The 18,159-nt window shown below is 36.6% G+C and overlaps 1 protein-coding gene across 3 annotated transcripts in view; it reads right to left on the reverse strand.

The window, feature by feature from the left end:
- The window catches only part of DPYD (dihydropyrimidine dehydrogenase), a 333,817-nt gene that overhangs the window by 162,541 nt on the left and 153,117 nt on the right, over positions 1 to 18,159 (reverse strand). For all 3 annotated transcript variants that reach the window (XM_083867303.1, XM_083867305.1, XM_083867304.1), the window contains 3 exons: positions 16,267 to 16,436; positions 14,420 to 14,630; positions 6,786 to 6,970 (listed from right to left, as the gene is read on the reverse strand). In XM_083867303.1, the coding sequence (XP_083723429.1) occupies positions 6,786 to 6,970; positions 14,420 to 14,630; positions 16,267 to 16,436 (566 nt within the window). The remainder of the gene's footprint in view (positions 1 to 6,785; positions 6,971 to 14,419; positions 14,631 to 16,266; positions 16,437 to 18,159) is intronic.

The following is an 18,159-nucleotide window of genomic DNA, read 5'->3' on the forward strand; positions in this document are numbered from 1 at the left end:
TCTGCTTCACTTTGAAAGATTTCATATAGCCTACACAATGGCATACCTACGCAAAATTAATATTTAATTGTAGTAGTATGAATATACTTCAAGACTGAAAAAAGTTAGAGTCTGATTGCCATCAAAAAGTCATACACATTATGGCTGTGCCACCACAGTAACTTTTGTTTTCATTTGAAAGAGTCTTTCCTCCAAAGAGTCAGTGAAAAGAATTCAATGTATATGTGGAACCTAATAATATAAAAATTGTAGAGAGAAAAGCTTTTTCCATGTATGGACACTGAACAGCATCCCAATCAGGCTGTGGTGGGTAGAATTTAAATCTTTCTTCGCTAAAATGGTTGACTCAACAAAATCACAATGAAATAAAGCAGGAACTTCAAACACAGAGAAGCCCTACCCTCTAATAAGTAAGAGCTAAGAGCACAGCGGTTTCTTCTATCCTTAAAAAAGATTTTTTTCAGCAGGACAAAAAGAACCAGTACTTGAAGTTTGGAGAACATTTTCTGTAGCAGAGTAATAACCTCAGCCCCTCAGGAATTGCTGCCTTTTGGGGTCTTGGATTACTTTTTAAAAGGAACTTATTCAGCCAATTTTTACCTGTGAAAACTGGTAAGCACAGATGAGAAGAAGAGGTTTTTTGTCTTTTTTAGTACCTTTTGTTTCCTAGGCTGGTTTAAAACCTGAGAGTTCATGCCTGTCTGCTTTTGGGATTGCGTGGATTCCCCTCATACTATTCTGACCCCGAATCTTTGAATCTTCAAAGAGGGTACATTTTGGGGCCAAAATTTCTGATGGCTTAAAAGCACTGAAAGTAGTGGAATTGCCCTAGCCTGAATGATGCAAACCTGAATGGGTGGCTAATGGTGGACATTTTGAGAAAAGCCAATTTCTAAAGATCCCTAACATTTGGGACCAAACTCACTTCAGTATCACGACCTCTCCCATCTGGAGGCCGATGCAGGTACACTTTATAAAAAGCCAAACATGCTCAATTTCTTCCTTTCTGAGTGCTGGCTGCTTTCTCTATGTCATACTCCACAGGGCTATTTTTCTACACCAGGAGAATCTGAGTTCCTCAAAAACCAAACAGCCTGGCATTCTATGTCTCAAAAGCTTTTGTCAACTGGCAAATCAAAAAAAGAGGGGGGAAAAATGAAAGAAAGTATTGTCCTTTTTCACTTTACGTTTGATTTCATCTTAACTTTTTTTTAACTTTCTTTAACTAATATTTTAACTGCAAAATGTTTGCAATGCCAAACCAGAAAATCCTGAATCATACAATTCAAATTTAAGCATTTTTTAATGCTAGCACTTTTTGTCTCCCAAAAATTTGGAAGTGGAGAAATTCACTGGAATCAAACTTATATACTGAACTCTTACAAAAAACTCTTTCATTTTCATTCTGTAAGAATGACATAAAAGAAAACCTTAGGGAAAATCGTTTGGTCAACTCCACACTTTGTGCACATGTGAGCAATAAACCCAATTTTCTACTTTGATATAATTTGCTATTCAGAATTGTTCAAATGTTCTCTGTGAATACATTTCAGTCTGAGGATTGATCACAAACTACTCACAGCTTGTATAACTGCAAATATCGCTTGCTATAGACAAATAGGCAGAGAACACTGAATATGAAGCTGAAGTTCCATTGTACTGTTCCTTTGCTGAAGCAAGACAATTAAATCTCTAAAAGTTGTTCTTATCTAAAATGAATGCTGCTTGAAAGTGATTCTTAGTGACCTTTCTGTGGTAAAATAGAAAATATATCCTATATCCTATAAATGACAAAAAAAAAAGACAAAAAAAAAAGACAAAAAAAAAAAAAAAAAAAAAAGGCACCAAAGCAGTGAAAGACTTTTGAAGTATATGGTTGAAAATAAGCCATGCAGGAATAGGCCTTGCCTTCTGCATGCCATCATTCAAACCAGTCTAAATACATTTACCGAACCATATTTATGGGCCAATTTTTCCTGCCTTACTTCCCTTCCAAAGAGCAGAACCACAAAGAATTCCACCCACATGCACTTAGGCCCCACAAAATGTGCCTAATGGTTTGTTAATGATGAAGTGACCCAAGCAGAGGTTGCAGGGGAGAAATACAAAAGGTTTCAAGAGAATAAACAAGTATCTAAAAACATACAAGCGCAGGATGCAGCTGAAGGTTCAGTAGTCAGCGGCAACAAATCTTTGGAGATTTTTCTCCCTCCTTACTATCACTTCCTTTTTTTTTTTTTTTTTTTTTTTTTTTTTTTTTTTTTTTTTTTTTTTTTTTTTTCCTTTCAGCACAACACTTATAAAATAAATATACTTTATAAACCTTGATGATTTGTTTTCTACAAAGCAAAATTTTGGGCAAACAAAAATGTTATATAGCTTTCTGAAAGTGAAATCATCTTTATAATGAAGGATTTCCCTGACATTGCACAAACAAATAGGAAAAGAAAGCCTGCAGGCAAGAGCTTATTTACAATAACTCTTCTCTTGATTTTTAGAAGTAAAGGACAAAAAGTGTGGCCCATTCTTCCTCTTAATTTGATGCCAACCAGCTGAGCTAACAATATTGCAGGTACTTGTTGCAATCATGACAATTTTTTGGAGACTGGAACAGGGAGGTGAAAAATCCCCAGCACGTTGCAAATAGTGGGTTTACCTTACCCTAACCATGATTGGCCTGAAGGCAAAAGCACAAGAGCTGCAGTGCAGGGCTGAGAGACAGGAACTCAGATTTAGAGCTGATACAATTTTTGACATTAATTTTCTTTAGATGGAGAAAATTCCTAACCAGAGTGATATGGTCTAAGTGCATTTTCTGGCCTTTAACAAAGACAGACTGTGGAAGCAAGTAGTTGTATTACTGTTATTTTTCACAGAGAGCCTTATCCACAAGTCCTATTGCCTGGAATAGTTTTCCTGAATACTTCCATCCTACTCTGCCTTTCTTAGTAAAGTCTGATCCTAAAACATGTGTTTTCTCCTTTACTTCTGCTATTCTCTCTCCAATTATCCATTAGTTAACTTCATGGTAAATATATTTATATTATTCCATACAATCTCTGAATGGTTGTGGTTGGAAGGACACCTGGTGACTATCTTGTCTGACATCCTTGCTCAAAGCAGAGTCAGCTACAGCAGGTTTGCTCAGGGCTCTCTCCATTTTGACAGAGATTTTCTAAGCTCCTTCCTGGCTTTCTCTTTCTGTAACATATTGCTTATTCAGAGGCAAGCAACTAAATTACCAGGCTTCCTGAATCTGTCTTTGATTCACTTTTTTTGCAAATGGTGCTTTATTGCTGCATGCTAATGTTTCATACACTGTTCTAGCTAAACAAAGGACATTCATTTTTTTCCTGCAGTTATCCGGAAAAGTAACAGACAACATAACTGATGGCTTCAAATTCAAGCTTCCTGGGAACCTCCCAATTATAGTATTGATTATGAAATAATGTATATTCATGCATGCTCAAGGAATATATAAGAATGGTCAATCTTGATAAAGAATCAACACTATACTCTTCAGATACAAAGCCCATATATTTTCTGACAGCATAGGTTAAGAAAAAATAGAAAATATAAAATCGTGGTTCAAAATAACACTATGATGTACTCAAAATCTTGAATAATGTCTTACTGAAGTGCAATTTATATCAGTTGGGATTCAGACCTCTATTCTCTAAATGTATCATGTATGTTTCAGTCTAGGAAAAATATAAAAGAAACTTCCGCACTGGGAGGTTACAGTAAAGAAGAAAACAGATTTAAACAAATGAAAATTTACTGTGATTTAGCAAAAAAGTCACTTTTAAAGAGGTATTTTAGTGAGAAGAAGATGGCAGCTTGACTGTCATATATGGGAAAATAGCCCACAGGTAAGTGCATCAATAGAGCAGGAGCGAAGCATCAAAACTGGCACAATAATAAAATACTGGAACTGTCTTTGCTCTCAAGATAGGCATAGAAAATCAAAAGTTAGTCCTGCAATAATTGTGAGTTACCCTGAATATAACTATTATACAATTAAATCCATTCACTTATCAAAAAGAAATAAATGATAACTGAGGCCTGGAAGAGATCAGCAGCCTATATTGCTTCTGCACAGGATCATAAAGTTGCTGTTGGAGAAAAGCGAAGGCTTACAATCCCAAAACTAAATAAATCACTAGGATTATTTAATTGTAATTTTTACTTCATTCATGGAATATCAAAAGAAGGTTGAACTCTGAGAAAATTTAGAGTAGTAGAAAGTTGCATGAATTGGGTTGATTCTGTTTGGATCTCTAAAGACTCACAAGGAAGGGTTCTAGGAAGACTGACTGTATTTCCTAACAGGTTCTACTACAGCTATCCTTAGTTAGGCTTTGACCGGTCATGTTTATAGAAGCTAACCTGACACAGCTGCAGCAACAATTTTTGAGATGAACCTATGCCTCATATAGTGGGAGGAATATGTTAAGAGGCAGGAGATATTTAGGCAACTAATGATGGAAACTTTCCAGCATAAGAGCAGCCAAGAAGCTTCTGTAAATAACTCTCAGTATTGAACATAAGGCATTTCTGCTGAAGAGTCCTGAAGTCTGGATCTCACGCCTGACTTGACCACGTGCCAGAGCTTGCAGTGACTGGAGTTTCAGGGCACATATCAGCCCCATCTGTTCGCTTAGCCTTTTGCCTGGAGTAGGTTGGGATACAAGCAGCATGCTGTTCAAACACTGCATTCTGCAAGGAGTCAAGATGGTTGGTTTGAGTTACACTCTTTGACATTGCCTTGGATTAGTTGAGAAATCCTATGGAATAGTTTTATTTTGATGAAGTCTGACTGCATCACTTACAGATCCTGGTGCTGAAATAGTCGGTGATTTTGTAAATGGCTACCTACTCCTTAACTGAGACACAGACAGTATCAATGCATTTATTTAAAATTTAATGTGTACTTGATTCAGACACTCAGTTCACAGGATGGTTGCCTGCTTTAGAATCTCACAGAAGAGAGAAAGTAAGGTGGTGTGGAAGGGTTGCTTTTGGAAGTTTCCAGAACACAGTTCAGCTGTGAACTGAGTGAACTGCTGAACTGCTCATGTGTACACACATGAGCACAAAGGCAGGCACACGTGCACATACCTGTCCTTACAAACAGTAGGGTAATAAAATCCTTCTCTTATCCTTCTCTAAACAACTTCTTTAAAAACAAACTCCTCCAGTCACTAAAATTCCTACCAGGTCCAAACACTGGTGAAGTAAATTGCCAGATTACAGCATTTTGCACCACACCAACCAGATTGTACAAGGGCTTCACATCCAAATAAATGCCCTTGGGCAATCCATTCATCTAACAGCTGGAAAGGTGACACTTGCCATTTGGAAACTTTCCTGTGAAGATTGCTGTAAGGCTTTCCCATTAGCTTCCTGGTGAGACTGTAAGGTTGAATAAGCTGCCTTGAAACCTGCAAAGGGTAACAGAAATGCTCTAATATCACAAGTCTGCTTGATTTAAAATTCTAATTCTCACGCCATGACTATTCAGATTTTTTCCAAAGTATTAAATACATTCGAGGGGCGGGGGGGAGGAAGAAAGCTTTGAAGAGGAAGCAACATGATAAAGGAGGGTTCTAAAAATGATGACTGTATTTCTAAGAGGTTGAATAAGGAGACAAAAAGAAGGAGATACCTTCTCTCCCCTACCACAGTTACCCAAAATCACTGCACATTGAGAAATTAAGCGAGCAGGTCAGGGAATAAAGATGTTTCACACTCAGCATTTTCATAGGGTCTAAGAAGGCAGGACACAAACAGCGCTTAGAACAAGTGCGAAAAAATATGCACAGATACTAACAACAAGCTTTCGGTTGAAGTATTTTTAGGAAGTGAAATCAGACCCCAACAGCATGAAATTGCACAAACATGCAATCAGAGAGGCTTTGAGCAGATGGGTGGGGGAGAAAGACATTGAGCTGTTACAGTCCCAACTTCAGTTGTTCAAATCTCTTTATGTGGGAGAATGAATCATGTATCATGTTTCTTAAAAGTTCCCTGCACTACGAACACACTTTTTGTCAGCTGGTTCTCCAGCCTGTGTCTCTGTCTTGGGAGGTTTCTTTTCAGCTTCTCTAGATTTTGTGCTCTTCTACTAGAAAAATTAGGACCGTCAGCAACATGCAAGGAGAACCAGAGGGAGACATGTGGTTAGCACATTTTTCAAGTCTATACATCTTACATTTCTCAGGTAAATTTTCCTTTGCATTATTTGCCTCTGTACATTCAGTGTTCAGTTTTTGTATCCAGTTCATTAGTCTTATCAGAGCAAAACTTGGGTTCCAGTGTAGACAACCTGAGTGTTCTGTAAACTATTAGTAAACTAAAAATGTCTTCCCCAGGTAACAACAACACTGGCAGTAGTTAATCTTTACTTTATGCACTACTGGAAGATTTTAGGTTTTAATACTTATGGAGCTCACTCCTTTTCCCCAATTACCCAATTAGGGCTTCTGCTCACAGTGTCTGTTATGCAGGGAGGCTTACTACCCTTGAGTGTAATCCAGAGCTGGGGCCAAGAAAATGTTGCTTGAATTTTAGTATTAAAATAGCGTAAGAGAGCTGAGTTCATCTACCCAGATGCTAATACACGATCCAAGCTGAATGAATCTGTGATGTTCTAATCACCAGATAATCTATGTACCAGCTTCTCAAAATTTGTATAATTAATCAAAACCACAATTAAATTATTTTTAGAAGTATCTAAAAGAAGATAAAACTAGGAAAGAGAAAAATACTTTTGAAGCAGTCACCTGGATGTATCTGTGCATGTACCAGGAAGCTTGTTTGCCATCGTTCACGGATTCCACTGTAGTGTTGGCAACACCACCAATGTCACCCCCTGCAAACACCCAGGGCTCACTTGTTTGCATAGTTTCTGGGTCCACTTCAGGGAGACCCCATCTGTTAAACTTGATAGGTGCCATGGCCTCTCTGACTGTAATTAAATAAATGACAAATATGTTAATAAAAAAAAAGAAAAAAATGTTGCTAAAATCTGTCAAATATATGCTGATACAATAAGAAAATTTAATGTTGAGAAAGACGTCTCTCATTATAGTCAAAGTCATCCTGACTTAATATTCAAACTCAGAACATACTGGAATAAAGGCTCACTTCAAAACTTGTTACACATATTAAGAAGAAAACCATAAAACCATAATCAAAATTAAATGGTTACAAGAAGATAATATATTTTGTATCTTTTTCACGACCATTTTGGACTTTTTCTTAGAACATGCATTAAGAGATCTTAAGATTTTTCATGCTGCTAGAAAACAGCACATATAGGCATTTTGCACATTAAATATTACTGTCCTCCAAAAAATGTTGATGCAAAAATAAAATAGTATTTTTATACTGCATGGCATTATATGCATATCATTAAATACACATAAATGTTCAGAAAAATATTCTGTTAATATTTTTTAAACTACTATATTCACAAGGCACTTCAAAGTAGCTTCATCAAGAGAATAATCTTTTCAATAAATATTTTTAGCAAATTTTGATGGCATCTATCAAAATAGGGGGTGCTATATAGCTTTGTCTGCAGTAACTGAACATTCTGCAATAAAATGCAGCTTAAAATTGCAGTGTCCCTCAGGGACATACTACTGGCAGATGCAGATTGCCAAGGTCAATTAAACTGATGTAGTTGCACTGTCATAAATGTAAAAGAGAAACCTGCCAGTTCAAGATGAAGATTTCTCCAATACAAAGGGCAAAGTTATGGTATTGCCCCAGTGCATACCTCAGTACAGAGCAAGCTTCAAACATAGCCTTTCCCACACATCACAGTGATGGGATTTTCATCCAAGGCTCTGTGTCTCCTTTAACCTCCAAATCATATATTAGAAGTGCATTTCAAAGTGGAGGCTATGTATAATTAGGGGCAAAATAATTAAACAGGAAGCAAGGCACAAACATTGTCACCTATTTGTCCCACCTATGCTTTCCTCAACCATGGCATTTACAAACATATGTAGAGGACTCAAATTCAAAGGGGCTTTTTGCAACTTGTTCAGAAGCCTGAGTCAGAGAAGACACTTCTAAGCCGAAAGACTGTAGCAGATTTTCTACCAGAAGTATTTAATCTATCTGCAAGACCTATTGCTCTTACAGTCTCTCCCACCTGGCAAATACATGTGGCTTAAGCTGACAAAAATACTATTTGGGTAGCAACAGACTCAAAAACTTAAGAAATTATTTCTTGTAAAAATATCTAAATTACTGAAAGATCAAATGGAACAACTTCAGACTGAGACATTTTTCATCTGGAAAATGCGGCGTTTGGTTTGTTTGGGTTTAGGCTGTTTCTGTTTGTGTGGGCTTTTTTAAAGGAAAGAGTTGGCTGATAGCATTTTTATCAAAAATCCTTCAGAAATCAATACATTAACTTTCTCTTTGTGCCTCAGACTGTCTATACTTCAAGAAAGCTTTTGATCATCTTATATTTGTCATATATAGGATAACTTATTGCATGCAGTGGTATCATCTCAGCATGTGGTCTAGACAGCTCTCACAAGTTAAATATGTACAGGCTTGTAAAGACATGTTTGGAAAAAACAGAGGAAAACTTGGTACTGCAGGATTTGGTAGTGGGGATTTAATAGATGACTTCTGTCTGAGACAGGACTGAACCACAGTGAAGGTGTCTGAGGACAACATGCCGTTGAAAATGTAGTTTTTCAAAAGAAATTATATAAAACTGGAAGTTCTGACTACTTATTTCATCTTGTGGAAAAATAGAGTATTACCTCTGTTATCCTGTATCTATTACATTTCTCCAATATCTTTGAATTGCTTTGTTCTAAAATAGCTGTCTGGACATAATTGTACCAAAAGCTTTTTGAGTGTGAAGATGCCCAACCTATCTTCACCTGAAACGATGGGGATTTGTCTGCCTGATCAGTATTTCTAAAATCGAGAAAGAACATTTCCCTGGTGGCAAAGTTGACACAGTATCCAACTGCTATTTCTTTCTTTCTTATAATCTCCAAGATTTAGGTTATATTAAAAAAGGGGCATGGTTCAAAAGCATTTTATTTAAGAGCTCCTATCATCCTCACAATTTGGATCTGATACCTGGTGCAACTGGAAGGCTGAAGGCACCACCACCTAGACCACCTGCACAAAGAAGCAGAGAATTTTTGCCTTCAGAAAGGGAAGTCCCTTCTTTGCCCCTGCAAGGCTGAGAGAGAGCCCAAGAGCCAAAGGTGAGCTTGAACTATTGGTTCTCTGTACTGGTGTTTGACACTGAACAAGAAGCAAACCAGATATTTAATGTTTGGTGCATGATTTGGGACAGAGGTAAAGAGTATCTTCAAAGACCTTTACCCCTTCAGTTTCAGTCTTCAAAGTTTAAAACTAACATATATTTTCTCTTGAAAATTCAAACTACAATCCTGTGTTTGTGCTGCTGTCTCCTCCCCAGCCTAGTGAGATATATATCACTTGAAAAGATCCTTCTGGATGAAAGACAACATACAATTTAATTATTCTACTGCTATCAAGTGATGCTAACACAAATAACACCAAACAAAAGGACAATGCTGAATACATTTTCCAAATTCACTATATTCACAGAGCAAACAAACACAAATGGAAACACAGCAGCAAATTATAGCATTTGCAAAAACAATATTAAAATATAAGTGAATACAGAAAAATATTTTAATTAACAAAACAAATCAAATGGAAAAGATTCCTCAAATAAAGCTTTAAAAGTGAGTCTCTGTGTGACTGCCATGACTAATTATGCATCTATGTAATGTGTGTTCAATTTGGGCTTATTTAAATAGCAGAAATGCTCATTAGCTGCAGTATATCTGTGAAGCTTCAATAAACAGTTTAATGGTTTTTATGTTTAACCAATTTTGTAAGTTCCTATAATTTTAGCTTTAGTAGCTCATTAATGTTATTTTTGATATCCATCTTCCAGAATTCCTTTAAAGAATAGTAGCATTACTTCTGAAAAATACAAATACACTGTAACTTTCTTAATCTAAAATGTGTAACTACAGCTGTCATATGCAATAATAGATTAACTGCTGACATTGCCCAGTCTAAATGCCCAGCGAATAAAGAAAGGCACAATCATGTTTCCAACATTCTCTACCCCACTACTGTCCTGAACAGGATTAAAAAGTGGTTTGACTGCATAAAGCTGGGTCTAGTTACAGTGGGAGAGGGTCCTGCTGCAAGCTGCTACTGACTTGTTTTCTGTCACCAGCAAGCAGATGTGTCTGATGTCTATCAACTCAAAGAGCAGAATTTCTGCCCTAAGTAAACGGGACTTTAGAAATCACCATGAAGTTCCTTTTGAATATTGGGAATGGGTAACCATTTCAGAGTGTGGAACTGATGCACATAAACTCATTCAGTAAACCTATTTGTGGAGAAGAATCCTATTCCAAATGACTCAGCAGAAAAACTCCTACTTATTTCAATAAGAATCTTTTGAACGTACATAAATTTCAGTTTTATATAACTTTTTTTTACAAATCTGGTAACTCAAAGCCTGTTGGTGTGGGGCAGATGCTGCGCTAGCAGGCAGGTGCCAGCATTCCAAGCTGGAGTATCACAGCCTCTCTTTTTCCCCTTTACTCTTTCATTAGATAGTCAAGGCTTCAGTACTCTGAGGTCAAAGTCACCCCGTCGTCTGAGCAGGCTCTATGAAGAAAGTCAACAGTCCTTCCAAGTTCCAGAACTCCTGGTTTCTATGCCACTTGGATTTTTGTATTTGATCAAAGGAAAATGACAATCTTTTTTACTTACAAGGTCAGAGCACTACAAACTTTTTTTCCTTTGTTCCCTAGCAAATGCTTCTCAAACTGTAGGAATAAAAATTAACTATGAGTGTGTTAAAGCATAAAATTGTAAAAAACTTGAGAAAAGTTATCTTCACTGTATGTAAGTTATCTTCACTCTTCTAGGGGAGCAGTAAGGCCAGGGTTTGCTGCTGCAGCTTCCAAGAAAGATGACAGTTGTACTAAAAGTAAAAGCAAAATATCTGAAAATTGAGACGGATTGCTGGAATTATGAAATAAAGTTTTGTCCTTGAGTCACGATGCAAAAACTAGCTACTAACAACATTTTCATAAAACATATTTTGGTTCACAAATAGCTTAGCATTTCTGGGATTTTTTTACAAAGGCAGTACTTGAATTTTCCTTGAATGTTTTTCATTTCCCTTTTTTGCTGTTCCAAGAAAACAAAATAGACATTATTGTGCTAAGATTCAGTGTTCTCGTTACACAGGAATTCTTCCTCTTTACTGCTGCCTGCTAAACAGTGTCAAACTAAACTTAGGTTGCCAGTCCTCTATCCTGGCTTAATGCTTTGCTCTGCATTGGATTTTGTAGCGCATTTTGAGCACTATTTTCCATACTTTCTCCATGGTTCTCCTTGGAAATTCATGAAAATAAATCAGAACAAGGGCATTTTTTACAAAATTTTGCAATCCAAAAGTATTTAGTTACCATGCAAGAATAGGAAACATCTTGTTGAAGATAATAGACTAGAAAAAACTTCCTAACCTATGAGCTATTTCTGCTCAGTCACCCACACACTTATGGCTTCTTATAAAACTTTCCAACATGAGCATCAAGGCTGCCCTGAACACTTTGTTGAACTGGGGCTAAGTCTAATTTTAATCTCTCTGTTTTTGACAGTATTTTCTTTATTCTTTTATCAGTAGAACCAGCTTTTATAGAATATAACCTGCTATCTTAGCCCATACCAATACTGCATTTGCAGTTCCCCGAGGTGCCTTACGAATTAGGTCAATTGATAGAGCTCTTTGTATGAGCAGCAATTAACATGTTTATTCAACCTGCACCTGAGTCACCCAGTCACAGAATAATTGAGATAGAAGGGCTCTCTGGAGGTTGCCTATTCCATTCCCTTCAAAGTTAGATCAAGTTCAGAGTCAAATCAGTTTGCTCAAGGCATTGTCCAGTTTTGAGTACCTCAAGTATTTTCATTTCTCTCTTTTGATGGGCAATACCCGAATATTTTCAACTCTTGAATACAGAAGTGTACTTCATTTAGAAAACCAATCAACCACACAAACAAAAAACCACAACAAAACACTAAGATGATGTTTTGGTGTGGGTTGTTTTTTTTTTTTTTTTTTTTTTTTTTTTTTTTTTTTTTTTTGTTTTTTTTTGTTTTTTTTTGTTTTTTGTTTTTTGTTTTTTTTTTCCATTTCTTTTTGTTATGTTCACTAAAGTAGTCTGGAGTTTTGGTTGTAATCCAGCTCAATGGTGAATAGCAAATTTGACATTCATTAAGACAGCTTAAAAAAAAAAAAAGACTTAAAAGCAACTGAAATGGTATGCTCAAAATAAGCACTTTATGCACTCTTAGCTTCTTTTCACTTTCACAACATTCAAAACAAATGACTTGCATTTTTTCCTTTTTATTTGATTGTTCTTCTAACAGCAGTTTCACCCAAAATACAGCATGAAACTGAGGTGTTTTGCTCACCCCCAAAGTAAATGACTCTCTTCTCTCATGATCAGCTCACTGCATGACTGTTCCCCTCCCATTTTATGTTCCTATTTAAAAACCTCTCAACAATTAATTTAGACTGTGAATGTGCCCTAGGAAATACAAGAATGGCACAGTACTATGGCTAAGCAGCACAGTAAGTTCAATCTTTTAATTGAGGTAATTTTTAACGTGGGAGAAAACAGAATCACTTCTGTATCATGAGGTCTATGAATCACAACAAAATTTATTGATTGCATAGGTTAATATTGATTTACCACATGAGAATCTAGAAAACCTTCCAAAAAACCTAAATGCAGGGTTTTAAAAACTGCACCAACAAAATTAGCCAAAATTCTCAGTTGATCAATGCCATCATCAGAATAGTTAATGAATCGCTTTTAAAAAAATGTTGAATTTTCTTCTTCTTGCTTGGTGGAGGTTAGACTAAGCCCTGAAATACAACCCACACAAATGCCAGAGTCTTTCCACAGCAATACAACTTCAAGAGGAATGGGAGTCTGCTCTCTCCTGTGCCCTGTAGAGCAGGAGGCAGTGGCAGGCCAGAAGGCAGCCCTGAGTAATGATCACTGTAAATAGCTGGCTGCAGTCACTGTCTAGAAACAGCCTAGGATGCAAGAAACTATCCCAAAGCATCAGCACAAGATAGGATTTCTCTTGGTATTTACTTCACAGGTTTCTCAAAATACCAGGCTGATCCTTCTTTTTACTGTAGGAGAAGGTTTAGATTTTTCTCATGGTTGTATGACAGTTTACCATTCTATACAACTGGATGTTGAGCAGGAGTGCTAAGCACATCATTCGGCTTTAGAGTCTGCTTACATCACTTTGGATTTACCATTTTCCTTGATTGCAAAGATTCACAAAAGTACATTATGGTAAGAAATTTTGAATACCAAATTTCCTGGTCTTATGCAATCCAAGGCACTTGCCAAGTCCTCTGTGAGAGCATTTATACCCAAAGGACCATGGCAACATGTCATGGGTTAACTGGCTGCCATGACCATGTCCTGGAGAGGCAGGCACAGTGCTCACTAAGGCTTTCAGAACCTCCTAACCTAGATGACCATCTCCAAGTTGAAGACCTTCTCATTTTATCAATGTGTCTTCTGCTGAGTCAGTGTTTTTAACTTCTGAGGCACATTCATTATATGTGCCTGAACTCCTAAAGTGTAACCTAGTGTCAGAGGAGAACTGTTTAAACACTGCTCAGTGCCATGTTCTTAACTGTATTAATGTTCCTTTCTCTGCTAAATGCAGACAATTCATCCAATCTCTGAAATGTTACCGATGTGCCAATTTCTGTATACTTAATATAGAATTAAGTAATTGCTAATTTTTAAGACTAAACCTTGTAAAGAGCAACTAAGAAATATCGTGTAAGAGAGAAGTCAGTTCTCTTATATATGCACGAGAAATAAGTAATACCCAGACCAGCTGAACCAGAATAATGAATGTTTCAATGTCTGTTTAATTTGCTAGGTTAAAAAAAAGGAAAGATATTTCAGAGATCAGATCAGTTCAGCTTGAAGATGTAATATAATGAGTTTCTCTAGAGTTAATTAATGAGACCAGAAGAAATTCCCAAGAGTTTCCTTGAGATCCCACTTGCACTGAGAAGAAAAATATATGCTGAGGAACCATACTTCTATGCTAAGTTCCAGCTCTATATAGCAATATGCAGAGAACTGCCCAGTTACAGACCCCCAAGTCTTTTTCTAAAAGGTGTACCTGAAGGACAAACTCCTGTAAGAGGACCAGCAGACACAAGCTCAGTAACTTCCAGAAGATCAGTTTCACAAAACTGTTAAAGGACAGGACATGCCTTCAGCTAAAAGAACAATCTGTATTTGCAGTAGTCCAGGGTTACCTTTATTGTCATTCAAAATGGAGCCAAAGGCACTGATCACCACATCAGCTTTCAGACGGACAACCTGATCCTCATCTTCTGTCCAGTTCCCATCGCTGTCTTGTTCCGTTCGAACAAACTCCATAGCGACAATTTGTCCACCTTTTAGAACAACTTTCCGAGGAGAGAGGAAAGGCAGAAATTCACACTTCTCTTCCTTTGCAAGTTCCATCTGTAGAGTGGAAGCAATAGAATATATAACTTTACATGCTGCATTTTCATGGAAAAAAACCCCAAATAAACCAACCAGAAAACATTTTTTTACTAAAGATGTTAATGTGGATTCTTCTATATTAGAAATCAGCTGTGTCCAGTATGCAGACAGTCATCTTACTGTCAGCTTCAGAACCTCTCATCCTATCAAATCAACCAGTGGCAGTAGGTCTTCAAGGCATATTTTCAAGGCAAATATATCTCCAATATATTTTCTTATTTTTCCATTACTTTGAATATGTTTAACTTCTTTGAGGGGAAAAGATTTCTCTTCTGTATATATCTGTGTCTTTTAAGAAGTGCCTTCGTATTAACTTAGTCCATGCCCTGATTTGTGTTTACCGTGAGTTTAAGATTCTATTAAATGCTGACTACCATGTACAAGCAATCGTTTTCTGAGTGACAATCCAGACTTAAGATCTTCTGAATCTCTGCTATGGTAAAACTGCTTAAGTCAACCATCTTCAGAATGTGACTTTCTCTACTTAAACAACTTTTTTGAATATCCTACCTGACATGATTCTATCATGGCCATTACTAAGCGAAGCTACTTTTATTTTACTGTTTTCATGGCCCACTTCATGATTGTGTTTGATGAGTACAAACATTGACAACTTTTAGAAATTTACCCAGGCTCCCATGAAAGATTTTTGTTCAGATTATATCAAGAATCTGAGTAGCACATGAATCTGTGCAATGGCTTCAGTAATCTCACTGTGTCTAGAACTCTTGACTGAAGTGCAACAGAACTAAATCATGCACCAAGAAGCCCTTTGTTCCTGTCTTTGCAGCTCCATACCCCTTCTGAAGATCTAAGGTTCCCACCTTCTTGAAACAGACAATCAAACTACCATAAATCTCATGATAAAGATGCATTAGATGGTGTGTTATTCTCAAGTATATAAAAGTGTAATGTACCAAACAAATGAAAACAGAAAAAGACCACCAAAATAAGAAAAAATAATCTGCATAAAATCTCTTCTTGTACATATAAATTGAGGAAGCAGAATAATTTCAAAATGTGCAGATGACCTGATAAATGCCAAAGTGCAAAGCCAAACTAAAACCCAAATTGAATGCTGAAATGTGATGAATAACATAGCTTCACTGTCACTGGCAGTGATTCAAAGTCAAAATCACTGTAGGTAATTTTCTTACCAGAAAGAAAGGAAAGGAAAGAAAGCCTCACAAGGCAATGTCAGAATCACTGAGATTCCTTAAACAACAGCCAGAAGATATCGTTCTAGGATCTAATCATGATCTCAAGAGCCACCTACAACACTCTAATGGCTATTTGATTCCAAGATTGAAAATTTTAGTTCATTTCCTAACTTACAAGAAATTCTATCCCATGCTTGCATATACACCTCTCTGACTTGTCAGGAAACAGATACAAGAGTGGAAAATTATTTAAATAGAGAGCATAAAAAGTGAGTCTCAGATCTTTGATAAACATTCATACATATTAAGAGCATTTTTATAAACAAAACCTTTAGCAGATGTTAAGTACAGACACAATTTGAAGTATAGCACACTTTCAGGCCACACAGAAATAACTAAGATGCTTCCTCAGAAATGCTGCTATTCAATTTTACCTCTTCTGGGACAGCCCTGATATGAGTGAATCCCTTCCTGAAGACCACGAACACACGACGAGCTCCACAGCGCAGAGCAGATGTTGCACAGTCAAAAGCAGTGTCTCCTGCCCCGAGTACAATCACAGTGCCATGTATTGATGGCAATGGAGAGTGACAGCCACACATCCCTGAAAGATAAAAGGAAAACCCCATTTTCAAGTAGAGAAACCATTTCTGCATGAGAGCTCAAAAGGTACTTGTACTCAAAGCAGTGTAAAATTGCATCTTACAGTTTTCAAGCATGGAGTGTCACTATCAAATTATTCTGCTCCACTGAAAGACAGTTTTATTCCCCCTTTTAAGATATGCTCATATACATAATTTCATAGTCAGTACTCTAAGCAGCTGCATCTTTCTATTGAGAAAGAATTCAAATGATATGTTTGTAAGGTTGTGGGTCCTGTCAGGTTGAAACTAGAATTCTGAGATCTTTTTATTCAAAAAGTAAGTTTCTTTCTCATCAGATTTCTCATCAGATTCATTATCCTCCCAGATAAAAACACCCCCAAAATAGAATGAAACAACAACAAAAAGATGACCAGTTGTTGATAGTTACAGTTTTGTGTAATAGAATACCAACATCAGTCCCCTCAGATCTCTATAAAGCATTGACACTGTTTTCTGGTTGTGACATGATTCTCTGAGGCTATTCATCAGCTGAACGTGAAGAAAAAGAATATTGTTACAGTAATTCCTAGTTTTTCCACTGGAAGAAAATGTTTAATCTACAGTAGTTTTCTACAAATCATTTGTAAAATGTTACATGGAGAAAATGACAACATTACGTGTTTATCATCTACAGCTTGTATTTGATGATTCAATTAAACAAGAAATAGTTAAGTAAAGCTGTACTGTCTGTTCCCTGGATGAGACTGCACTTTATCACATGTTTAAGTACAACTAACTATTGATTAGGCAAATGGTTGTAACTTGAAAAATAGTGCCATAAATAATACAAATCAATATTGTCACCCAGTCCAGGACAGTTCCAGTCAGGAGGCACTAAGCTGGCCATTTACCTTTTGTACTTTAACTCAAGGATCCTACTATAGCAGATTTTCACATGTAATTGTGGAACACAAGTATTATTGAAGTAAACAATCCTTTTCATTTAGGCACATAAGCAGAGTGAGAAACAACATCCTAATACATCTATTCTCTCTCCATTTGAAAAATGCTTAATGTATAACAAATGCTATAATTTTCTGCCCCCATCTATGTGGCATCACATTTACTATTTATTTAACAGGATTCTTAGTCTAAAATTCTCACTGAACTTTTCTCATTTATTTTTAGTGAACTTAATACTTCATAAAAATTGAGCAGTGGAAAAAGCACAAGTGAAGCAGGGGGCTGGCAGCTCAGAGAGCCATTAGAGTACGAGTCTAGAAGGGATCAGTCAGAGCAGCCTGCTTTGCTCTTGGGAACACACTCCTAAGGCAAATTCACAGCTATGTATTTGTGAGGGGAAACCCTTTTGGAGGAAAGTATATTAACAAGTGCCATTCAGAATTAATAAGCAGGCAGAATATGTATTTTTCCATGAATAAGTCTATTATGTCTATTATTTAGATAACTGTCACAGTGAAAAAAGGAGGCTAGAGTAGGATGTAGTACGTGTATATTTTATTCTAAAATTCCATGTCTTAGAGAGCAAAAGGTGGCTATAGCTACAGACAGACACTAGGAAAATTAAGTAAAAGAGACCATGTTAATTAACAGACAACACCAAAGAGCTATCTATTACTGTCAATCAGAAAAGGTTAGTTCTTCCAAGTTCATTCTTTTTCCCATTCTAGACTTAACACAAAAAAACCCCAACATATTATCACATATGCTAGTAAATCAAGA

Source organism: Zosterops lateralis, assembly GCF_965231275.1.
Source record: "Zosterops lateralis genome assembly, chromosome: 9".
NCBI lineage: Eukaryota > Metazoa > Chordata > Aves > Passeriformes > Zosteropidae > Zosterops > Zosterops lateralis.